This window comes from Leucoraja erinacea, chromosome 21 (assembly GCF_028641065.1).
Source record: "Leucoraja erinacea ecotype New England chromosome 21, Leri_hhj_1, whole genome shotgun sequence".
Lineage (NCBI taxonomy): Eukaryota > Metazoa > Chordata > Chondrichthyes > Rajiformes > Rajidae > Leucoraja > Leucoraja erinaceus.
Genome location: NC_073397.1, coordinates 18544473 through 18571049, shown reverse-complemented (window position 1 = coordinate 18571049; position 26577 = coordinate 18544473). Strand labels below are relative to the sequence as shown.

Genomic DNA, 26577 nt, shown 5'->3' with positions numbered 1-26577 from the left:
ATTGGAACCGGTAAACTGAAAAGTGTGGTGGAGGGCTTCAAAGGCATTACAGATATGAAAGAAAAGGAGTATACAAGGAGGGAAAATGAATTAAGATAGGAAGAAATAAGTTCCATGGGACAACAGCATGCAAAAAATAATGGTTTACCAGCCCTGAAGAAATGTCTCGACCCGAAATGTCACCTATCCATTTTCTCCAGAGATGCTGCCTGACCCGTTGAGTTACTCCAGCATTTTGTATCTATCTTTGGTCTATCGGAATGGTCTTGCTTGTGGATTTTGGGGAGGTGTAATAAGAGAGGTATTTGGGAGGTTGAGGAACAATAAGATTGGAACTATAGAAGATCAGTGACCGTCTAGGAGACAATGACCTGATGCTCATGGGTGAGCCAAGGTTCGGTTAGAGCTGCATGAAGATGCCCTAGAACTGACCTTCATCTTTTGCAGGTCAGACTGTGTCTCTTATTTCTTTAGACTTAGACTTTAGAGATACAGCAAGGAAACAGTCCTTTGGCCCACCGACCTCGATCACCTCCTACACTAGCACTATCCAACACACTAGAGACAATTTACAATTTTACAGAAAATTTTCCAATTTTAACCTTCAAACCTATACGTCTTATGAAAGTGTGAGGAAACCAGATCGCCCGGAGAAAACCCATGTGGTCGCATGGAGAACATGCAAACTCCGTATAGACAGCACTCCTAGGCAGGATCAAACCCGGATTTGTAGCGCTGTAAGGCACTGCGCCACCTTAAAAAAACTGTTTGTTTGTTTTCTGTCCCGAACTCCTAGTTTAAAACTAATTGTTACCATGACAACTTTGGTCTGCACCTGATTGCAGACTGCTTCTCTCCCCACTTATTGTGTTTGATCTGCTGAGTGTTTCCATTATTTTCAGTTATTATCTGGGATTTTTACAGGACTGGAGGAGATTATAGAACCACAGAAGGGTGAGATTTTGGAGAGGTTTGAAAACAAGTGTGCTTTTTTTTTAAATTTCAGGAACTGCCTAACCAAGAACCAATATAGGTCAGAAAGCACAGGCGTGAGCACGAGTTGGTAGATAGAAAATAAGCAACAGAGTTTTATTAACTTCAAGTTATGAAGGGCACAAGATAGGAGGACATCCAAGAATGTCTTGGAGCGATCAAGTCTAGAGATGTTAAGGACAAGGATAGGGCTACATCAACAAAACTAAATATGTGAAGTCAAAAGCCGGCAATTTTATTTTGGATTCAACTGAAAGTGGTACTGATTTGGTTATTATTGTCATGTGTACCGAACTACAGTGAAAAGCAGGAAAGATGTTGTTCCTGAGTTTGGTGGCACTCAAGCTTTTGTATCTTCTGTTCGACTGAAGATTCCAATTGGATGTTTCCAACAAAGAAGTTGGTAAGAGTTGTTGGAGACATGCCGAACTTTGTTACATTTCACAGGAAGTAGAGGTGTTGGTCTGCTTTTTTGTCCAATGTTGATCGAGGACAAATTGTTGGTGATATTTATGCAGAAGGAATTGAAGCTCTCAACCATCTGGAGATGGTCGCCACCATTGATGCTGACATGGGCACGTATATCACTTTGCTACCTGAGGTTCATAACAAGCTCCTTGTCCTGCTGACAACACAAAATAGGTTGTAGTTTTGACACTATGTTTCTAAGCTTTAACTCCTTCCTGTACCCCATCACATCATTGTTCGAGATTCAGCCCACCATGGTAATGTCATCTGCAAATTTCAAAATGGATTTAGAGCACAATTTGGTCACATTGTTATAAGTGTATAAAGAGTATAGTAAGGGCACTGATGTTAGGCATTATCATGGAGGATGTTTTGTCGCCTGTCCTCACTGATTGTAATCTGTGGCTCAGGAAGTCATAGATCCAGTTGCAGAGCAAGGTGCTGACTCCTAGGTCTAGGAGTTTTGTTGAGATTACGTTGTTGAAGGTGAAGTAATAATCAACAAAGAAGAGTCTGATGCAGGTGCGTGGTGGATCTATCTGAGATTCCTGATGTGTTAAATGCAAAATTATAAGATCTAAATATTCACAATTATGTATAACAAAAGACCGTCCTTGAATGTGTTTTTAAATATTATTAAATTTAAAGATGTACCAGAACTCTTTACCTTGCCCTGTGGTGTATCTTGTTTTGACTGCCTTCTTCATTTTCTGGAGTACAAATCTGTCCTTGTCTAAAGCCTAGGGAAAGACAATAAGACATTCATGTATAAAACGTCAATGGATCTTTACAAGTATAATAGTTAATAAAAGTGACCATAAGTTGGAGAATTTGCACAATGATTTTAAGACGTTATTGGTTATATTAAAAAAAAACATCAGTCTCAAATTTGCACTTGACCATGCAAGTTTATTTGGAATTTGGAACAAGGTGAAAAAAAAATGCTTTCAGAGGTTATGGTGATAGAAAAGGACAAAGCCACAGAGGGTTTACACAACACATAGATGTGAATGTTGGGTGACTGGAAACAATGTAGGTTTGTGGGAAATTGGGTGAAGTGAAGTTGATGAGTGAGATACAAGCAACATGGTATTGGACGAATTTACCTTTACAAAGTGGAAGATGGGTAGCTGTTTGGGAAAGCAATGGCAAAGTAAATCTCAACATTATAAATGCAGAGCTGATGGATGATGATGGACAATATTATCTCAATTTTGGAAATGATAATTGAGATAAGCAATGGAATTGCAACGATTCAGAACTATCAGCCTTTTCAACATAAGAAAGTATTTATTTCCCAAATAAGCAACACTGTGGTCTTAATGCATATAGCTAAACTTTTGAAATACTCTCCTTTCCTTCAAATCATACAACTATTGTATTCTTAAATATTATCACGACCTTTGTTTTAATCACTAATTCAAATAGGTATAACCATATAACAATTACAGCACGGAAACTGGCCATCTCGGCCCTACAAGTCCGTGCCGACACAACTTTTTTTCCCTTTAGTCCCACCTGCCTGCACTCATACCATAACCCTCCATTCCCTTCTCATCCATATGTCTATCCAATTTATTTTTAAATGATACCAACGAACCTGCCTCCACCACTTCCACTGGAAGCTCATTCCATAACGCTACCACTCTCTGAGTAAAGAAGTTCCCCCTCATGTTACCCCTAAACTTCTGTCCCTTAATTCTGAAGTCATGTCCTCTTGTTTGAATCTTCCCTTTTCTCAAAGGGAAAAGCTTGTCCACATCAACTCTGTCTATCCCTCTCATCATTTTAAAGACCTCTATCAAGTCCCCCCTTAACCTTCTGCGCTCCAGAGAATAAAGACCTAACTTATTCAACCTATCTCTGTAACTTAGTTGTTGAAACCCAGGCAACATTCTAGTAAATCTCCTCTGTACTCTCTCTATTTTGTTGACATCCTTCCTATAATTGGGCAACCAAAATTGTACACCATACTCCAGATTTGGTCTCACCAATGCCTTGTACAATTTTAACATTACATCCCAACTTCTATACTCAATGCTCTGATTTATAAAGGCTAGCATACCAAAAGCTTTCTTTACCACCCTATCTATATGAGATTCCACCTTCAAGGAACTATGCACGGTTATTCCCAGATCCCTCTGTTCAACTGTATTCTTCAATTCCCTACCATTTACCATGTACGTCCTATTTTGATTTGTCCTGCCAAGGTATAGCCAAGGTATATTATACAATATCAACATTTTCTGTTTTGTGGGGAACTGGAGGAGAGTAATATGATGAGCTGGTTGGAAGGAAAGTCAGTGGTTTACCTCTGGTGCAAGAATTGGCACATTTTAGAATCCCATTAACTTATTTCTCCTGACATTAAAGGAGTATTGTGCATCTAGTGGCGAGAAAGCATCATCCTTAAATTAGTTTACGTTTATTATTGTCATGTGTACCAAAATGGTGAAAATCCTTGTTTTGTGTATTACCCAGGTAAATCGTAGCTTACTGAGATCAGGTAGTGCAAAAGAGAAAATAAACTGAGTGCGGATTACAGTTAGAATTACAGAGAAAATGCAGAATTGAAAAAAGTATAAGGGCCAAAATGAGGTTTCATTTGTGGCAGTGGGAGGGGGTGGCCTGTTTGCATGTAAAGATACAATCTGCAATCAGAGGTGTTAAGTTAAAACACTTTTATTAAATCACTAATATGCAAGGGCATTTTCAGATCAAGAAGGAGGTGGTGTTGGGTCTCTTGAAGTCCTCAGGGCTTGCTGGTATCTATCCCTGGAGATGGGACAATGGAGAAGATTGGTGAGGCCTTCACAAAGGTCTTTGTATCCTCTCAAGCCACAGGCCTGGTTCCGGAAGGCTTGAGAGTAGTCAATGTTTTCCAAGATGCCTGCCTACACTAATCCCATTTGCCTGCTTTTGGCCCACACCCTTCTAAATCTGTCATATCCATATACTTTTGAAAGTGGTCTTTTAAACATTGTAACTTTGGTGGACTACAAGTAATGTAGGTTAGCGGGAAATTGGGAAGCTCAATCCAGATATCTTTCACCCTCTCTGCGAAGAAAACTCTCCTCAAATTTCCTTTAAATCTTTCCCCTCTCACTTTAAAACTATGCTCTCGAGCTTTAGACTTTGATATTATGGGAAAAGGACGACCATCAATGGCCCTCATAATTTTACAAAGCTGTAACGTCATTCCTCAACTTTCTTTGCTCAAGAAAAATAGCCTCCACTTGGAATTTCAATAATTCTCCATCATCTGGGGAAATGAATTTCTCCTCATATCTTTTTTGTGTCCTATAATGCCATAAACAATTATTTCATCAATCTTTTGAACTAAAATGCAGTTTAGATTGTACATAGCTCTTGTATAATAGCTTAGTCACTAATCATTATGCCATAGGTTGCAACTAATTGCTTACAACTTAATAAATAAAAAGAGATGAGTTTGAATATACCCTTAAAAAGTTTCTTCAAATGTTTTCAAAAATCTCAAATATTCAAAGTGAAATCAAAATAAATAAATACGTTTCTTATTATTGGCTCTTGTACTGTAATTTTAAGGCAGAATTTACAGAAATATTGATTATAAATGGCAATAGATTATGTAATCTCTGGTGTTATATCAGCAATCTATTTGGTAAATAGTTATAATTTTCTGAGATTGAAAAATGAGGGAATAGTTCATTCTACACATCAATCAAATGTTGCCCCTAAATAAATGTATGCTATTCCCAATAGAATAGAAATTACCATAGGTGTTTTATGGTGGGGTTTTGTAACAAAGAATGAACAGTCGATATCAAAGTGCGAACACAAATGACACATAGAGAAGATGAATTGAGGAAATTGTCTGGTTCCTTATAAAGTACAATGATGTACAAGCAAACATGAAACAACTATTAGAGCAAAGTGAACAGGGAGTAAAGATAGTCTTCATTTTGAACTCTGTTCAGGAACTTCAATGATGTGACTGGCTCTTTGCCAAATGGCCTTTATTACCATATATGGAAAGATAAAGCCCAAACCCCTGTTGAAATAGTTTTGGAAATCCCATAAGACCATGAAGTGCAATTGTGTATTTCCTCATTTGGTTTCAGTGCTGACATTATTTTAAAGCATTCTTTATATTTCAAATCCAAGCCTACAACATCCTCTCCTGAAGTGTAATGCTTAACATGGTTCCAGTTCCCATTATAAACAAGTCCTAATGCCTAAACTGTCCACTGATCCTTCATGAATAATCTTAATGGCAACAGGAGGAATTCACAATTTTTTATAAAATTGGAATTAAGCCCACATATTTCAAGAAATTATAAATGAAAGTGTAGCAATTACAGCTTCATTAGTCATATTAGCAATGATAGAGTTCTGCTTGGATATAAAATTAAATGGCAACATAAATCCAACCTACAAGCCATCTGAACATGTCAGAATGGAAGGCAAATTGTATGTTGGTCTATACTTAAAGAGAAATTGTGTAGAAGGGTAATGACTTATTTCTGCAATTACATTAGGCCCTTGGAAAACTGCAACTAGAATACTGTGGGTGACGTTTCCGGTCTCTATCCGAAACGTCACATTCCTTCTCTCCAGAGGTACTCATATGTCAGGCTGTTATTCATTGATTACAGCTCGGCATTTAATACAATCATCCCCTCCAAGCTGGTTACCAATCTCGCAGAACTGGATCTCTGCGCATCCCTTTGCAATTGGATTTTCGACTTCCTCATTCACAGACCACAGTCTGTTTGTGTCAGTCTGGCCACACACTCATCTCCCTGCTACCTTCAGGTAGAAGGTACAGGAGCCTGATGACTGCAACGACCAGGTTCAGGAATAGCTACTTCCCCACAGCCAACAGGCTATTAAACTTGGCTCGGACAAAACTCTGAACATTAATAGCCCATTATCTGTTATTTGCACTTTATCAGTTTATTTATTCATGTGTGTATATACATATATAATTGTATATGGACACACCGATCTGTTTTGTAGTCAATGCCTACTATTTTCTGTTGTGCTGAAGCAAAGCAGGAATTTCATTGTCATATCAGGGACACATGACAATGAACTCTCTTGAATCTTGAATCTGCCAATCCCGCTGAGTTACTCCAGCATTTTGTGTCTATCTTCAGTTTAAGCCAGCATCTGCAGTTCCGTCCTACACGCTGAAATACTGCGTGCCAGTCTGATCTCACTACCTCAAGGACATATGGGACAATTGGAGGGTAACAAAGGTTATATAGTTTGATTCCTAAGTTGGGAGACTTGGTCTTTAGCCTGGAGTTTAGATGAATGGGATGTGATCTTGTTGAAAAATACAATTTTTTTACAGTTCAAAAAGGATGGAGTGTTTATTACCAAGGGTCATAGTCTTAAAGCTATTAATTGGTTATCCAGTATTAAGATGAAAAGAAATGTCTTCATGCTGAAGCAAATCTTTTAAATTATCTACCCAAGATACTCTCTGCCTGTCCATTTCCCTCATGCATGTAGGTCTGCTCAAATTTGTGTTCAATCTAGTGTTGACAACCAATCTTAATTTTCTTCTCAGATACACAAAATGCTGGAGTAAAGCCCCTGTCCCACTTACGTGTCCTTGGCACGCTAATTACGCAACTTCGTCGTCGCGTGGAGGCGCGAAGGTCGTGCAGGACTTCATGCGTCCGCACAGCTGTCTGGAGCGTGTGACGTCATTTGAAGATGGACACAAAATGCTGGAGTAACTCAGCGGGACCGGCAGATTCTCTGGAGAGAAGCAATGGGTGACGTTTCGGGTCGAGACCCCTTCTTCAGTCTGAAAGAAGGGTCTTGACCCGAAACATCACCCATTCCTTCTCTCCAGAGATGCTGCCGGTCCCGCTGAGTTACTCCAGCATTTTGTGTCTATCTTCATTTTTCTTGGCCCCACTCTGGGAGTAGAAGTGGGAGCGGATCCGGACCGCAACGGCCGTAAGCCCCAGGCTGAGTTCGACGATCGTTTGCCTGCTTCTGCTGCTGTTGGAGGTGAGATGTTGCGTCGTGCCAGGGTCTTGGGCTTGTCGCCACCGGCCGTCAGTTACGCGACAGGCCGGTGGCGAGCGAAGATTTAGTTCGCTACAAAATCCCGGAGCGCCGTGCGATACCGCGCACAACCCCATACCCCTCCGCGCTTCTCAGTGGGACCGGCCTTGCGCGGCCACACGATGCCCGTGCGCCTCAACGCGACGACGAGATTGCGTAATTTGCGTGTCAAGGACACGTAAGTGGGACAAGGCCTTTACTCAGCGGGACAGGCAGCATCTCTGGAGAGAAGGAATGGGTGATGTTTCGTGTCGAGACCCTTCTTCAGACTGATCAGTTACTCCAGCTTTTTGTGTCCATCTTTGGTTTAACTCAGCATCTGCAGTTCCTTCCTAAATCCTCCCCCTTCCCAGTTCTCCGACCAGTCTTACTGTCTCCGACTACATTTTATCTGTTTGCTTTGTTGTTGCCTTCTCCCAGCTAACAATAATCTATTCTATATTTTCCTTGACCTCCATTCCCTTTGCCCTATTTTCACACCTTCCCACTTCCTTATCTATCTATCTCCCACCCCTCTGACATCAGTCTGAAGAAGGGTCTCGACCCGAAACATCATCCATCCCTTCTCTCCAGGGATGCAGCCTGTCCCACTGAGTTACTCCAGCACTTTGTGTATAAAGCAGAAATCAAGGCAGTGTTCGTAGTCACTTTCCTCAATGAATGGAAACATTACATTTTTAGTTTAGTTTAGTTTTTTAGTTTAGAGAATTATAATTTCATATTCAATTTGAGGTAAAAATGTCATATAAACCTAAGCATTAAAAAAACCCTATTCTTAAATAAATCTTATACAAGGGAAAATTATACTACAGTACATTGGAAAATTACATTTTGACGGTATAACAATGGATAAGCAGTAACAAACATTTAAATGACGATTTTACACAGAAATAAAGTTTTCTTTCTCTTTGTGTTTAAACTTTTCAGTGATGAAAGAAATTGGAAAATATTATTGTTCTCCATTTGTGTCATCACTGCAATAATGCTGATATTTTTCCAGTAACTATTTACCTTGTACAATCAATAAAACTTCTGATCACAAAAGGCGATGTTTCCCCATTCACTTGATCTGCCACCCATATGCAATTTGGTTTGAAAGTTGTTAATGGTTATATATTCCAATCACTGCAGATTTTCTATTTTTAAATGCACTGTTGAATGTGTGAATGTAAAGAATTGGCCATTAAAAATAATTATGGTAGACAATAAATATTAGTATGTAATGGACAATTGGCATGTAAAAAAGGGCTGCAGCAAAGATGTAAACTGTCATATCTAGTCATTCATCCATCAGCCTGGGGCTTACAAAATCAATTCCTTCTTGAAATAGGAATCAGGATTGTTTGTACACCATGGGATTCTAACCTGCATATTAACCATTAACTAAATGTTAAAATTAAAATGTGTGACTGTAAAGGCCTGTCCCACTTAGGCGATTTCTTTGGCGACTGCCGGCGGTTGCAGTCATTGCAGGTCGCCGAAAAAGCGGCGACTGGACCCCCTCCCCGCCCCCCCCACGACATTGTCTAAGACAATCTACCACCTAGTCGACGTCAAGCTATGGCAACTTAGAACGTCCACCTACGACTATGCCTACAGTAACCTACGACCACACAGGCGACAACCTACGACAACCGAAGTCAACCTGCGTCCACCCACGACAAGCTACGACCCTGTCGGCGTCAACTAAGAAGACAATTCAGTCGCCAGTACCTGTCGCCGGTTGACGTAAGTAGTCGCCAATGGAATTCACTGGTCAGCACCCAGCGACACCTGGCGACAACATGCGTCATCCTGGCGACAACCTACGACAGCACCTACGAAAGGAGAAGACAAGCTATGGTCAAGCCCAGTCGTCGAAAAGTTTTGAACATTTCAAAATCCAGCGGCGACCAGAAAAACATTATAACTCTTTAGGCGACGAGGAGACTACTCACGACCATACAAGCGTCACCCTGTGGCCAGGTGAAAAAAGCCTAAGTCGCTTGTAGTCGCCGAAAAAAATCGCCTAAGTGGGACAGGCCCTTAATGCATTGTTAGCCATACATTTGCAGTATGGTTTACATGCAGGTCTCTGTTCTGTTTGTAAAAATATTTCATTGCCTCTCTCACTCTTTGATTTCATTGTAATAACCATCTCCTCACCCCTATCTCTCCCGCCACCAACATCCCCCACCAGGCTGCTACCATTTCCATGTTTCAGTTGCCTGGGAGGTTCCACAATAGTCTGTGTCTGTAGCTGTGAAAACAAAGTGTTGGAGTAACATAAATAACTCAGCAGGTCAGGCAGCATTCTGGAGAACATCGATAGGTGATATTTCGGGTCGGGACCCTCCTTCAGACTGAAGAAGAGTACCGAACCAACACATCACCTGTTAATGTTCTTCAGAGATGCTGCCTGATCCGTTGAGTTATTTATGTCCTTTTTTGTAAAACAGCATCTGCAGTTCCTTGTTTCTGCAGTCTGTAGCTATGGCCTTTTATCGCTGGCTTTTCTGCCTAGTTAGCCTATCTGATCATCTACCAGGAAATAAATAACACAACACATTTAACGGTTCTGATAGTAAATTCAGCAGGAGCTCCGAGGATTTTGTCCACTGTTCCTTACATTCATACTTGTCTCTTTCCTCACTATAGTCTTTAGGCAAATTATTTTACCAGGCATTTGATGAATCAATGAATGGGCTCCCCATGGAGTTCTTGGAAGCAGAGACTATTCAAATGCTGCCCAATTCACAAAGTGTGATATCTGATCTGATAATGCTCTGTTTTGGCTGCCACATCCTCAATTAATTATAAACAGAAAAATAAAACAAATGAAAGAAGCACAGCAACTTGTAATCATTATACTGTAATGACTTGCATCTTAACAACACAAATAGAACATAGGGTTATTGCAATGGGACGTAGCTTCTCCTCATGTGAAGACTCTTTCAGAGTAATGTGCGACTGTGCCAATTTGTATGAAAAAGCATTCAAATGCTAAAATATAGCCACTTGGGAGAGGGGGATTGTAGTAAAGGTATTTGTGGGAGTCAGTGGATTTGTAGATGTCTTTGGAGACAGTGGAGAGATGTCAGAGATGGTCAAAGTGAATTTGAGGGCAGGGTGAAAGTTGGTGGTGAAGTTGATGAAATTCACGAGTCCAGCATGGGTGCAGGGGGCAGCCACCAAGCAATTGTCAATGAAGCAAAGAAAGACTTGAGGTTTGGTGACAGGTTAGGTTTAGTGCAAATTATGTTCAAAAAGCCAACAAAAAGATATGCATGGAGAAGGGTCACGACCCTAAATGTCACCTATCCATATTTTCTAGGGATACTGCCTGACTTGCTGTGTTGCACCAGCACTATGTGTCTTTTTCTGTAAATCAGCATCTGCAGTTCCTCCTTTCTACGAAGACTGGCATAACTAGGGCCCATGTGAGATACCATGGCTCCACCTTTGACTGAAGAAAGTGAGGTATTAAAAGGAATGTAGATGAGGGGAAGGAAAGTTCCATCAGGCATGGGGAATATTACTTCAAGGGAGCTGAACGGATGTCTGTTTTCGGGAGAAATTGAGAACTCTGATGCATTTGTGATGGAGAAGGGGTAAAGGAACTTGATGTTCCATTTGATAAAGGTGAAGCAGTGGGGGGAAGCCAGGACTTGGAAGTTTTTGGAATGTTGGAGAGCTTATAAAATGTCCCGGATGTAGGGGGAAGGGACTGGACAAGGGAGGACAATATACCTTTTGGATGCTTCAGAAAACATGCAATAATATGTTAACATAGGATTTGAAAGACTCTCCAGCAGTTCCACTATCCAGCATTTTAAAACCTTACTTGGTATGGTTGATATTTTAACTTTCAAAATTAATTGCCCTGGAAATAGTATATTCGTACAGGCAATTTTGTTATGATGTGTATTTCCATAACACTAATTGGATATAACAAGACTGATTAATTAGGGAACACGTGAACCAAATTAGTTATAACTTTATTTCAAATGGGAACTAGTGAATCATTAACAGTTACTTTGGAAATTGACAACCTGGAAAAAAAACTGTCTTGGGAAAAAACAGTCTGCGGAAAAAAGCCTGTTTCCATGTAACCCCCCACTTTAATCAGAAACATTGTATCCTGAGAAAATAGCTGCTAGTTTCACCCTGGGTGGTCACCGAAATTGACAAGCAATTGTTTATATTGACACATGCGCAATGATACTCTAATAAACAGTTGCATACAGCCTTTAGTATTTTATGCTTCCTCTCACCAAAAAAAGAAACTTAGAGCTATTAAAAAGACCTTTATTCCTAAAAATCCTGCTGGAAAAAAAAACTTGTTATTGCAAATCTGAAACTCTCTGGCTCTTAACCCACTTTCCCCACGAACATTATTGCTTTTCTAACACAACTTCCTATAAAGCAATCTTTCCTTGGGAATGGGACTATCGCATAGCTACCTGCAATGGATTATTACTTTGTTATATGAAAGAGCTGTGGATCTTCCCTACTTCACAGCGAATTTTAGACTTTACAACACGGAAACATACTTTTTTGTCCACCCAGTCTGCTCCAACCAGCAGTCTTTTAATTATTTTAGGATTTCAGAGATACGTTTATCTAATACCTAAAGCCCCTGTCCCACTTTCCCGAGTTATTCACAAATTCTCCTGAGTTATCCCCTTGATTCACACTCGGAGAATGTCCGTAGCGAGTCTGTAGGAGTCCATAGATATTTTGTGGCGGCTCGTAATGCTAGCCGTAGGTACTCGGGGCATCAGTTAAGTCAGGATGTTTTTTCAGCATGTTGAAAAATGTCCACGAGTAAAAAAAATAGCCCCGAGTACCTACGGCTGGCATCTCCGAGTTTGAATCAAGGGGAAAACTCGGGAGAATTTGTGAGTAACTCGGGAAAGTGGGACAGGGGCTTAAGCGGCTATTTGATGTCAATATAATGAAAGTATTCTAGCCAACCAGAACAATAATATTAGTAAGATCAGCAATGGAATGATTATGTTAATACACAATAATATAACAATTCATGAAATTGCAGAATGAAAAAGGTTACTAAAAGACCATAAGAATACAATTAAACAGAAGCATGAAGAGCCCATTAGCTTGCTCCACCATTTAATAAGATCATGAATATCATTGATGAATCAGGGCCATGCAAGTTTTAGTATTAGAGATACAGCGTGGAAACAGGCCCTTCAGCCCATGCCGACCAACAATCAACCATAAAATAGACACAAAAAGCTGGAGTAACTCAGCGGGTCAGAGAGCATCTCTGGAGAAAAGGAATAGGTGACATTTCGGGTCAGGGTCCTACTTCAGACTGAGAGTCATGGGAAAGCGAGATAGAGACGGTGATATAGAGAAATATAGAACAAATGAATGAAAGATCAGCCATTGTTAACAATGGCCTGTTTCTTTTATCATTGTTACTTTTTTGCATATCTTTCATTCTTTTGTTCTATATCTCACTATATCATCGCCTATATCTCTAGTTTCCCTTTCCCCTGACTCTCAGTCTAAAGAAGGGTCTCGACCCAAAACGTCACCTATTCCTTTTCTCCAGAGATGCTGTCTATCACGATGAGTTACTCCAACTTTTTGTGTCTATCTTTGGTTTAAGCCAGCACCTGCAGTTCCCTCCTACACAACGATCACCCATACACTAGTTCTATGTTATCCCAGTTTCGGTTCCAATACACTGGGGTAATTTACAGTAACCAATTAACCTTCCAGCCTGCACGTCTTTGAAATTTTGGAGAAAACTGGAGCACCAGAGAAAATCCATGTGGTCACATGGAGAACATATAATCTCCACATAGACAGCATCCAAGATCATGATCAAACCCAGGTCTCTGGTGCTGAGAGGCAGCAACTCTGCTGCTGCGCTACTGTGCTGCTGGGTAAAAGGAACCATTTTAAGGTAAATAGTTGGAGTTCGGAGGGAGGGCCTGTCGTGTTGAGGCAAACATTTCTAAAGTTAAGACAAAAGTGGTAGTTAGTGTAGTGAAATTGATAATGATAACAAGAGTCTGGCAGGAAGTGATTAAGGATACAGATTAAAAGTATACTTCAAATTAGTGTACAACTATATACAAAATTAAAGGATCTTTATCTGGATGCTTGCAGAATTCAAAGCAAGGTGGATGAATTAATGCTGCATATAAATGAATATGATCTAAAAGCTCACATTGTAGAGATATGGTTGCAAAGTAACAAAGGCTGGGAATTAAATATTTCAGGACACTTACACCTTAATTAAAACGTTTTATTGATGGAAAAGAAGACATAGCTGCAATAATAAAAGGATGGGAGGATCTTAGCTCGGAAATTTAAGTAGACTGGTTTGGGTGAAATTAAAATAAAAGAGCAAAGGGTGGGAATGTTCCACATGTCCCCTAACAGTAGCGGCAATCTATAAATCAGGAGACTAGACTTAGGTAATTTAACAAGATTAATGCAATGTCACGGGAGACATCAATCTACTGTACATATAAGCAGGGCGGCCATATAAACAGTAATAGTGTGGAGGACAAATTCAGAGTATACAAGAAATTATTTTCCAATCAGTGTGGCACTGCAGACTATTTTAGATTTAGTATTGTCAAACATGAAAAGATTGATTAGCAATCTGGTAATTAAGGGGCCTCGAGACCAAACTGATTATTTGATATAATTTCACATAGAATTAAATCTGAAACCAGAGTGTTAAATTGAATAAACAAGCTAACTATAAAAGTATGATGTATGAATGGGCAATGGTAGATTGAGATTACGTTAAAAGGCACAATAACAAATAAAGTAATGGATAACATCCACAAAATTAATGCCATAAATAGGAATACGAATAGATTATTTAGTTCCCTGAGCTGCTCTGCCACTAAATGGATCACATTTGATCAGACATTCCTCAAGTCCACTCTTCTAATTTCTCTTAATCTTCAATTACCTTACTGAACAGAAATCTACCTATCTTAGCCTTAAAAATTATTGCCCACAGTTCTCTGTGGCAAAGCGTTCTAAAGACTCACAACTCTCCGGACAAGAGTCTTGAATATGCAACCCCTACTCTGATACTTTGCACTCTGGTTTTAGACTCTCTCATGTGAGGAAATGTTCAGTCAGCATTTACTGTGTAGCCCCTACGATTCTTATGTTTCAATAAGATCGCCTCTCATTCTTCTTATCTCCATTGAATAGATTCCAATCTGTATAGGCATGCCTCGTCAAACAACTCTTCCATGTCACAGATCAACTTGCTGAATCTTCTCCCAGTTAATAGGGGGAACATTTTCAGGTGAAGTAAGCTTTAACTACATTTATACTCTAAACCACTTGAAATAAGATCCAACATTCCTAATCTTTCCAATTTACTGCTGCACTTGCATGATAGTTTTCTTCTTTCAAGTTCAAGTGAGTTTATTGTCATGTGTCCCTGACAGGACAATGAAATTCTTGCTTTGCTTCAGCAAACAGAACATAGTAGGCATTGACTACAAAACAGATCAGCGTGTCCATATACCATTATATAAATATATACACACATGAATAAATGAACTGATAAAGTGCAAATAACAGATATTGGGCTATTAATGCACATGGCATTGGGGGTTCAGTATTGATGTGGATAGAGAACTGGCTGGCAAACAGGAAACAAAGAGTAGGACTCAACGAGTCCTTTTCACAATGGCAGGCAGTGACTAGTGGGGTACCGCAAGGCTCAGTGCTGGGACCCCAGCTATTTACAATATATATTAATGATCTGGATGAGGGAATTGAAGGCAATATCTCCAAGTTTGCGGATGACACTAAGCTGGGGGGCAGTGTTAGCTGTGAGGAGGATGCTAGGAGACTGCAAGGTGACTTGGATAGGCTGGGTGAGTGGGCAAATGTTTGGCAGATGCAGTATAATGTGGATAAATGTGAGGTTATCCATTTTGGTGGCAAAAAACAGGAAAGCAACTATTATCTAAATGGTGGCCGACTAGGAAAAGGGGAGATGCAGCGAGACCTGTGTGTCATGGTACACCAGTCATTGAAAGTAGGCATGCAGGTGCAGCAGGCAGTGAAGAAAGCGAATGGTATGTTAGCTTTCATAGCAAAAGGATTTGAGTATAGGAGCAGGGAGGTTCTCCTGCAGTTGTACGGGGTCTTGGTGAGACCACACCTGGAGTATTGCGTACAGTTTTGGTCTCCAAATCTGAGGAAGGACATTATTGCCATAGAGGGAGTGCAGAGAAGGTTCACCAGACTGATTCCTGGGATGTCAGGACTGTCTTATGAAGAAAGACTGGATAGACTTGGTTTATACTCTCTAGAATTTAGGAGATTGAGAGGGGATCTTATAGAAACTTACAAAATTCTTAAGGGGTTGGGCAGGCTAGATGCAGGAAGATTGTTCCCGATGTTGGGGAAGTCCAGGACAAAGGGTCACAGCTTAAGGATAAGGGGGAAATCCTTTAAAACCGAGATGAGAAGAACTTTTTTCACACAGAGAGTGGTGAATCTCTGGAACTCTCTGCCACAGAGGGTGGTCGAGGCCAGTTCATTGGCTATATTTAAGAGGGAGTTAGATGTGGCCCTTGTGGCTAAGGGGATCAGAGGGTATGGAGAGAAGGCAGGTATGGGATACTGAGTTGGATGATCAGCCATGATCATATTGAATGGCGGTGCAGGCTCGAAGGGCCGAATGGCCTACTCCTGCAACTAATTTCTATGTTTCTATGTTTCACAGCATGGCAACGGAGGCGTTTCTCGTTCGGGTCCTCGCCCGCCCGCGGCCTCACTCTCTCCCTCCCTCACTCCTTCCCCCCTCCCTCTTTTTTCCATCCCTCTCTCTCTGCCTCTCTCCCTCCCTCTCTCTCACTCCCTCTCTCCCTCTCCCCTTTCTCTCCCTCCCTTTTCCTTCCTCCCTCTCTCCCTCCCTTCCTTCCTCCCTCTCGCTCCCTCTCTTTCCCTCCCTCCCTCTCTCCTCTCTTTCCCCTTTCCGTTTTTCCCCTCCCTCCCTTATTCCCTCCCTCCCTCTCTCTCTCTCCCTCTCCCTCTCCCTCTATCTCTCTCTCTTCCTCTCTCCCCTCTCTCCTTCCATCTCCCTCTCTCTCTTCCCTCCCTCTCACTCTGCTTCTCTCCCTCCCTCTCTCCCTCCCTCTATCTCTCCCTCCCCCCCTCCTAGGTGAAAGTAGAGGGAGTGTCAAGAGGAGGGGGACAGAGTGCTGTGGGATGAGGGAGATCATGCGCAGTTGGGGGCTATGGCTTAATGGTGGAATGTTGCTTTGGAGGAACCAGGCCTCCCGTGTGATAAAGGGACCCAACGGGTCCCACTTAGTCTAGTATTATACTAAAAGTCTCGTCTTGTTTGGACGTCTGTCTGCCTGCGTGCGTGTGAACGATCTCAAGGAACTACGCCAAAACGGTACACAATAGTGCAAAAGGTTTTGCAGAACCGTACTCAGCTTCTACCCGTCGTCGTTCTTACAAGTTTCCTTCAGATTTTATGTTATATTTCGCGTTATTGATATTTAAAGTTTAATAAAAGGCAACTTTGAAAACAATAACTGCCTTTGAGAGGGGGACTCTTCCAGTAACTTCCAGTGATGATGTCGCAATGGCATCTCACAGTCATCAATTACAATGGGATCTCATTTACCCAAGCTGCCGTGAAGATTCCGAAAACCGATAATGACATCACAATGGGATCTCCACTGCCAATACACGAGCTATGAGAGTGTTTTTACATTGTTGTAAGGAGAGGGATGTAGTGGGGGAGATTTAAAAGTTTGAAAGTGACATTTAATAGTTGGATTTCTCCAAATCTGCACTGGCAGTTATGACGTCACAATGCCCTAACGGCTACAATGTTTCTATCCTAGAACACTGAGTCCTTCACAGCAAATGTCCTCCAGGGAAAGAATCTGCCAGCCTAAAACTCAGCACAACAAAGTTTAATGATTAGATTTGGATAACAAAAGATGGCCTTGTCGATGGCACCTCTATCACATTAAATCTTAGTGCAATTGCATTATTTAAAGTTTAAAATGACCTGCACAGTTGGGGGCTATGGGTGAGTGGTGGAATATTGCATTGGGGGAACTGGTGAGTGGTGGAATCTTTCGTTGGGGAACAGGATGCGTTGGGGACCAGGCCTCCCGTGGGGGCTATGGGTGAGTAATGGATTATTGCGTTAGGGGAATGGGTTGCGTTGGGGGAACAGGTGAGTGGGGGGAACGGTTGAGTGGTGGAAACGGGTTGTGTTGGGGGAACAGGTGAGTGGTGCATTATTGCGTGGGGGACGGGGCCCAACGGGTCCCACTTGGTCTAGTATATATATAACTAAAACTCTCATCTTGTTATCTGCAGGTTTGCGTTGTTTCTCTATGTGCAAAACGATACACGATAGGGCTACGATTTCTGGCTCACATTACTCACCACTGTCTTGTGCTGTAAATGAAACAAGTTTTGTTCAGATTGATGGTATATTTTAAAAGTTAACTTTTAATTAACTTTAATTAAAACAGCGTCCCCACCTGTGCATGCGCAGTTGGGAGAGAGTTCCCATGCGCATCTTTACTGGCTTTGCAAAGGGCACCCGACGGGTCTTCAGCCACGCCTGCGCAGTTGGGGCCTTTCCAGAATAGAGATCACCATCTTTTTGTCACAACGGCGACTCAGGTAAGATTTAAAAAACAGCATTTTACTGCTACTCTGGGCCCGTGGCGATCCAGGTCCTGGGCGCTGAGGCTGCCGTCTCCAGGGTCGGGGACGGGGAGAGGCCACGCCGACAATCCAGGGCCTGAGCGGTGTGGCTGGCTGCGGCGACCAGTTTCCGGGGCGGGAGAGGCCGCACTGACGATCCGGGGCCTGGGCGCTGAGGCTGGCTCTGAGGCCAACCGCTGCTGCTGCTCCAAGCCCAGGCGGCGGGCTGATGCCGCGCCGAGGATCCGAGGCCTGGCGGCTGAGCCTGGCCCTGAGGCCGACGGCTGCTACTCCTCCGGGCACGCAAGGAGGGAAAGGAGTGGCACCCTTAAGATCCTGGGGAGGTGAGGAGGGAGTGGGGAGATTGAGGGAGAGGAGGGTATAACGAGGGAGAGGGGGAAAGTGGGGGAGGTGAGGAGGGGGAGTGGGGGAGGAAGGAAGGGGAATAGAGGGAGAAGAGGAGGGAGTAGGGGAGGTAGTGAGTGAGTGGGGTATAGAGGGAGAGGAAGGCAATTGGGGAGGGGAGAGGGATAGTGGGGAGAGAGGAGGAGGTGTGTAGTGGGGAGGTGGGGGATATAGGAGGGGGTATGGAGGGGAGAGGGGAGAGTTATGGAGGGAGTACGTAGGGGAGAATTATGGAGGGAGTGACTGAGGGTAGGGGAAAGGAGAGGGAGGGAGAGGTGGGAGGGATTGGGGGAGAGGGGAGAGGGGGAGAGAGGGGAAGGAGTGCTGGGGGATGAGGGGAAATGAGCCGCGCCTGCGCAGTTGGGGGCTATGGGTGAGTGGTGGAATATTGCCTTTGAGAACTGGTTGCGTTGGGGGACCAGGCCTCCCATGTGACAGGGACCCAACGGGTCCCACTTAGTCTAGTATATAATAAATTTACCATCCACTTGGTCGAGACTTCCTCCATCAATTTTCATAAATTTATCAGACCCAATTTCCCCTTCATGAACAAAGTTAACATTTTTAAAATTAGATTAGGATTTTCCAAATGTGCTGCTATTACTTTCTAAATAATTGATTCTAACATTTTTTCCACCAATGGATATCAGGCTAATCAGCTCAATTAGCCCTTGCTGCCTTTCTCCATTTTTAAAAAGGAATGTCACATTGGCAGTTTTCTAATCTTCTGACACACTCCAGGAATTAAAGATTTTTGGAAGATAACTAATGGATCCACTCTCTCTGCAGACACCTCTTCTAGGATGCTAGGATAAAAGATATCCAGTCTAGCAGACTTATCAGCCTTTAGCCACATATTATGCCTTATACCAATTCTCCAGTGATAGTATAGCATTTATTGTATGTGACAGTGCGACAATTACGATAGACAATGATAGCGTTTGATGGCACTGAGCCTGTACTCGCTGGAGTTTAGAAGAATGAGGGGAGACCTCGTTGAAATTTACTGAATAGTGAAAGGCTTGAATAGAGTGGATGGGAGGGGATGTTTCCACTAGTGGGAGAGTCTGACTAGCGGTCACAGCCTCAGAATTAAAGGACGTTCCTTCAGAAAGATGAGAAAATAATTTCTTTATTCAGAGGGTGGTGAATCTGTGGAATTTTTTGCCAAAGAAGACTGTAGGGGCCAAATCAATGGATATTTTTATAGCAGATTCTTGATTAATACAGATATCAGGGTTTATGGGGAGAAGGCAGAATGGGGTTAGGAGGGAGAGATAGATCAGCCATGATTAAATGATGCAGTAGACTAGGTGGGAAGAATGGCCTAATTCTGCTCCTATTACTTATGACCTTATGACTTTACCATTTCTTTCCTGCAAAATTAATGAGTGTCAAACAGCACGATAACAAGCCTTCCATGCCGACCAAGATGCCCCATCTAAGATATAACCATTTACCCCATTTTACCCATATTCCTACAAACCTTCCTTTGCACATACCTGTCTAACCAGAGCAATAAGTATATAGTATTTCAAAATTCCCCAAAAGAAGAACCAATAATTTGATAATGACAAAAAAAGCAGAACACAAGTGAGCTAGTGAGGAACGAAAAAAGATTGTAAAGATTTCTGCAGATACATAAAATTTCATACAGACTGGGACAAGTGAACATAGAACTGTGCAGCACAGGAACATGCCTTCTGCCCAGCATGTCTGTGATGACATGATGCTAAGTTAAAACAAATCCATTATAATGGGGAGTAAGGAATTGATAAGAGGTAGTATTAATTTGTAGACACAAGGAATTGCAGATACTGGAATCTTGTGTAAAATGCAAAGTGCTGGAGGAACTCAGCTAGTTAAGCAGCAGCTCTGGAGGATATGGATTGGTGATGTTTCGGCCTGGACCCTTCTTCCGTCGCCTATTCATTCCCATCAGAGATGCTCTGTGATCCAATGTATTACTCCATCACTTTGTGATCTACAAATAATTTGCATCAGTCTTCATGGAACGAACAAAAAAAAACTCCTGGAAGTGGTGGAGAACAAAACTTTTGGAAATAGTGGAGAACAACAGGTTTAGACTGAGTGGAAAAAATATTAGCATTAGTGAAAACAATTGGAGAAATTAATGTGATCAAAAGCAAATCAAATTCTAGATCCTGATAACTTGCATCCCAAGGTTTTGTAGGAGATAGTAATGAAGATAATGGGATGCGCAAATTGTCATCTTCTGAAATTGCAAAATACCTCCCCAAATTGAAAGGCAGCAAATGTAACCTCGACTATTTGTGAGAAGAAACAGGAAACTACAGATCAGCTAACCCTGCATCAATAGCAAGGAGATTTCTAAAATCTATTATGAAGAAAATGGTAGAACGCTTTAAAAAAATAAAGGGCTGCCCACAGCCAATGTGGATTCATGAAAGGGAAATAACGATTGACAAATTTGAGTTTTATTGGGGTTGTTACGAGTAAAATAGATCAGGTAAACCAGCGGATGTGCTGCATTTGGTTTTTCAAAAAGGCTTTCAATAAGATTCCATAAAAGATGTTATTAAAGTAAACTTGAGCTGATGGAACAGAGGGTATTAAACTAGTATGAATTGAAGATAGAAGGAACCGCAGATGCTTATTAATATACAAAGGAAAAAGTGCTGGAGCAACTCAGCAGCTCAGACAGCATCTGTGGTGAAAATGGATAGGGGACATTTCAGGTGTGGATTGAAGGTTGGTTAATAAAGAGAAAACTTAGAGAGTAGGAAGAAATATCCCATTGTTGGGTTGAGAGACCGTAACTAATAATGAGCGACAGAGATTAATGCTGGGGCTACAATTGTTCCCAATCTATATCAATGATTTGGATGAGGAATCCAAGTGTGACACATCTAAATTAATTGATGATACAAAGCTAAGTAATAGCATTAGTTATAAGGAAAATGGAGAGTAACAAGTTTAAAATTTTGCTACGCCTTAGGTAGCTAAAAAGCAAAATACTGTAGAAAGCGAGTCATAAAGTCTTGCAACTAAACAATGCGAAAATAGACCCTTTTGCCCAACTTGTTGACGCCAATCAAGTTGCCTAACTTAGCTAGTCTACGTGCCTGTCCCTGCCCCATGTCCTTCTAAAACTTCGCTATCATGTATTTGTCCAAGTGTATAGAGTCATAATGTTACGCAACACCGGTTTTGGTTTATTATTAGCACGTGGAGATCACTATAAGTTTATACATGTACAGTGATCTCTGCTATAGGCGGTACAGTGACAAACTTTGTTTGGCAAACTATCCAATCACATCTGATATTACACATAAACACAATCAAGCCAAACTCAAGTACAATAGGTAGAGCGAAAGCAAAGATACAAAGTGAAGAAAATAAATTTAAGAGTAGAGTGATTGTATTGGGTGATAGTAGATCCTCAGGCAAAGCTGCCCTACAATCCAGCGCTATCTGGCATGGGTTAGTAACAATAGGTTAGTATCATGAATGGTCATAAATCCAGATGGCAATCCCATGACTTTAATGGCAAACCTTGAATTTACTGTCCAAACCTAACTGCTCCCCAGCTTGCCTACTACAGTTACAGATCTACCAGACTGGGCCGGAGATGCAGATTTTCCATCAAGCAAATTAGGGAACCAGATGGGGGTTTTTTTATACAACAATCTGGTCACTTCAAGAGTATGGATAATAGTATTTCATTTATTTCGCTACCATTTGTTCAATTTCAGATCTCCAGCCAGTATGGTGGGACTCCATCTCCAGATGAATTGTCCAAGCTTCTGGACGATAATCTGTTAAATTGGCTAAAATGTTAATATATGCATTATGGAATAAAATCATGTTCTTCGCTATTGCAGTGTTATAAATGTCCAGATATTCACCCCTGGTCAGCAAGGCTAAATGTTGCAAAGAGTAATGCCACATGATGCATTGAGCATAAGAGTCAGGAAGTCACATTGCAGCTTTAGAGGAATTTGGTTAGGATGCATTCGCAATATTGTGTGCAGTTCTGCTCTCCCCAACATAGGAAGGATGTGGAGACTTTGGAGAGGGTGCAGAAGAGCTACCAGAATGCTGCCTGGATGGATTAAAGGGTATTAACTATAAGGAGAGTTTGGACAAACTTGGATTATTTTTGTTGGAACATAACAGGTTGAGAAGAGACCTGGTATAAAGAGGTTTTGAAAGGCGTAGTAGATAGGGTAGACTACCAGAACCTTTCTCCCAGGATGGAAATGTCAAAGGCTAGAGGGCATACACAGCTCTAAGGTGAGAAGGGCAAAGTTTAAAGGTGAACTGCAGGGCAAGATTTTTTTTAAAACACAGAATGTAATGGATCGTGTTGCCAGGGGTGGTGGTGGGGGCAGACATGATAGTGGCATTAGAGGCTTTTAGGTAGGCACATCAATGTGCAGGGAATAGATGGATATGGATAATAGGCAGGCAAAGGAAATTCATTTAACTTAGGAACCTTGATTGATTGAAAGATGCAGCATACAAACCAGCCGTATGCTGCACGGACATTGTGGGCCAGGGGCCTGTTCCTGTGCTGTACTGTTCTATCTTCTATCCCTCCGAAATTTATCATCAAGCTATATTGCATCACTATAATACTATTATAATTGTATGTTTAACACTACAGATTTATTAAGGTGGCACAGTGGCACAGCTGTTAGAGCTGCTGTGTCATAGAACCAGAGACCCGGCTTCAATCCTGTGTGTGGAGTTTGCCTGTGTGGAGTTTGCACGTTCTCCCATGACTGTGCAGTTGCTGCCCACATCCCAAAGACGTGCAGGTTTGTAGGTTAATTGGCTCTCTGTAAATTACCCCTAGAGTGTAGGGAGTGGATGAGAATGAGGGATAACATAGAACTAGCATGAAAGGGTGATCAGCATGGTCAAGCTAAGCTGAAAGTCCGGTTTGTGTGCTGCATTTTTCAATTTTTCCCTACCTTTAGATTCACCCGAGGGCTTGGTTTATCATCTGAGCGGGAAGATGGCACCTTTGACAGTGCGGCACTGCCTCAGTGCTGCAGCCATGAGGCAACCTGTGCTCCTGTCTCCGTCTGATGATGGATACAGCAATGGAAACAGGCCTTTTGGCCCACCGAATCTATGCTGACAAATCGATCACCTGCACACAAACTACAGATTCAGGCTTACCCTGAAGATAGACACAAAATGCTGGAGTCACTCAGCATGTTAGGCAGCATCTCTAGAGAGAAGACTCTGAAAAAGTGTCTCGACCCCAAATGTCACCTATTATTCCTTTTCCAGAGATGCTCCCTCACATGCTGAGTTACTCCAGCATTTTGTGTGTATCTTACTTGTACACACTAGTTATATGTGATCCCACTTTTTCATCCACTCCATACACACAAGGGACAATTTCCAGAGGACCAATTGACCTACAAACGTATGTCTTTGGCATGTGGGAGGAAAACCTGAGCACCCGGAGGAAACCCGCATCCACGCATTCATAGGGAAAGTGTGCAACTCCACACAGAAAGCACCCGAGGTTAGGACCGTGCCATCCAATACTCAATGCCCTGACCAACGACGGGCAGCATGCCAAAACACTTCTACACCAAATGAGAAAAGATACACAGTGCTGGAGGAACTGAGAAGATCACGCACCATCTGCGGAGGGAATGGACAAGCGATGTTTAGGGTTGGGACCCTTCATCCTTCAGCACCCTGTCTACCTGTGACCAAGGAGGGACATTTAAAGGGAGGGTAGGAGCCTCTGGGAGGGGGTGGGATGTACGGCAGGGACCTGGGGGTAACCTGAGGGGGGACTTTACCTCCTCCAGCGCTGTTACCGTGTTCCTGCAGCTTGCCATCTTGGTGGTGAAGGAGGAGGTCGTCGGCGAGCTGTGGTCCTCCTGGGTCTCGCAGATAAATTCCGGCACCGTGATCACCTCCGGCATGTTTGCTTTTCGTTTGTTTTATCCGGATTTGATAGATTTTCTTTCTGATCTCTATATATATTTTTTGCAGTCCCGTCAGGAGAGAGGGGGGAGGAGGAGGAGGAGGAGGAGAAAGATCTCCCCCCACACACACAGACACACATGTAGTGAGGGAGAGACTCCCCGCTGCCGCCCTCACACCAGCGCCGTCCGCCCGGCAACAGGGGAAGGAAACGCTAGCGGGAGCGAGGGAGGGAGGGTGAGGACGGACGCGCGCCCGGCTCAATCGCGCGCGCTCCCGCGACCGGCGCCTCGCGAACGACCGTCCCCATCACGCGCGCCCCCAGCCTCGCAACCGACTCCCATCTCTTCGCGCGCCTCGCAACCAACCGTCTCCCACCCCGCGCGCGCCTGACATTCCTGCTGCTCGCGCCCAAGCGTCCTATCCCGCGCGCGCCTCGTGCCCAACGTCCCCGCGCCTTCTTCCCTCCCTTTCCCACTCGGTCAGAGGGGTAGAATAGCCGCCCGCCCTGGGGGAGTCGGATATCTTCTGGTCCATCGAGGTCACGGTCAACGCAGTCGGGATGGGGACATCTTCACCATCCATCATGATGATGCCCGGTAACTCGTATAGAGTCACACAGCTCATCGACCCATCTCGCGCATGCCGACCTAAATGCTCCATCAATGCAAATCCTACCTCCCCGTGTTTGACCCATATCCCTCCAAGCACAAGACACAAAGTGCTGGAGTAACTCAGCGGACCCGAACGTCACCCATCCATGTTCTCCAGAAATGCTGACTAACCCGCTGAGTTACTCCAGCACGTTGTGTACATCTTTGGTCTAAACCAAAATCTGCAGTTCTTGCTTTCTGCACTGGCCCCCGCCGAACCTTTCCTATCCAGTATCTGGATAGGAAAGGTTGGTATAGAACCTGCCTCAACTACCTCCTCGGACAGCTGATTCCATACAACCACTTTGATTAAGTTGTCCCTCAGATTTCTATTAAATCTTTCCCCTCTAACCTTAAACCTTGGTCATCTGGTTCTTGATCCCCCTACTCTAGGGAAAAGACTGTGCATTCACCCTATCCCCCTCATGATTTGGCACACTACTAAAAGATCATCTCTCAGCCTCCTCCACGCCAAGGAATAAAGTCATAGTCTGCTCAACCTCCTCCTATAGCTCAGGCGCTCGAGTCCTGGCAACATCTTTTGTCTTTTTTCAGTTGCCTCCAAACTTTGGAAGTGTATACAATTCTCTCTTGGGTTTGTTCAGGTCTTCTCCGATTCCCTTAAAATGTATTGACTATTGCAAATGGTAGCATCTACTTTGCCCATGAAATGGTAAGGTGAGATATTGGCCATGCCAACAATTTCAGAGATGCTCCTCATGAAGTTGCCTCAACATCAATAATCAATATAACCTTTCCCAAGAGCAGAGGAAAATGGATATGAAATTGCATGGTGTGATATTGACCAAGACAACAGTGATGCTCCTTGTGAAATTACCTACAGGGACAAAACCAAACTAACTTTTCTCAAGAAAGGAGACAAGGATCTGCTAATGCTGGAGTATTGAGCAAAATATACAAAGTGGCAGAGGAACTCAGTAGTTCATGCAGCATCTGTGGTGTGAATGGAGAGGCAATGTTTCAGATCAGGCCCCTTCAGACCTTCTCAAGAGAAATACCATGGGCTCCTTTGGTGTCCACCTGAAGGAGATGTTAAGGGGCTCCCTTTAGCATATTCCAACCAAAAGATGTTACATCCAAACTGAAGTAAGAGTCTGGTGCTTTGTTATCACTACAGCCAGGATTTTGCCATACATGTGCCTTTTCATGCCTTTTTTTGATGATTTCACCAGGATAATACCTTTTTCACGATCGATTGCATAAATTAGCCTTATTTTGCCGTTTTGCTAAAGGTCGGGTTATTTTCTCTAATGTACCGTGATTACAATGATGTTTTCTATGTTAACACGTTAATATTAAAACCGGGGGTGCCACTGTCATTCATTCGTTCGTTCCGCTGCCC

The 26577-nt window shown here is 42.7% G+C and overlaps 1 protein-coding gene across 2 annotated transcripts in view; it reads right to left on the bottom strand.

The window, feature by feature from the left end:
- Positions 1–24954, bottom strand: part of unm_sa1614 (un-named sa1614) — an 89689-nt gene extending 64735 nt beyond the window's left edge. The window contains exons 1-2 of one of the 2 annotated variants that reach the window (XM_055652284.1): positions 24453–24954; positions 2129–2201 (exon numbers count right to left, since the gene is read on the bottom strand). In XM_055652284.1, coding sequence (XP_055508259.1) covers positions 2129–2201; positions 24453–24560 — 181 coding nt within the window. In that variant the 5' untranslated portion in view covers positions 24561–24954. Of the gene's footprint in view, positions 1–2128; positions 2202–24434 lie in introns of both variants that reach the window. The other variant, XM_055652283.1, reaches the window with a different exon arrangement.
- Between the last annotated feature and the right edge of the window lie 1623 nt (positions 24955–26577).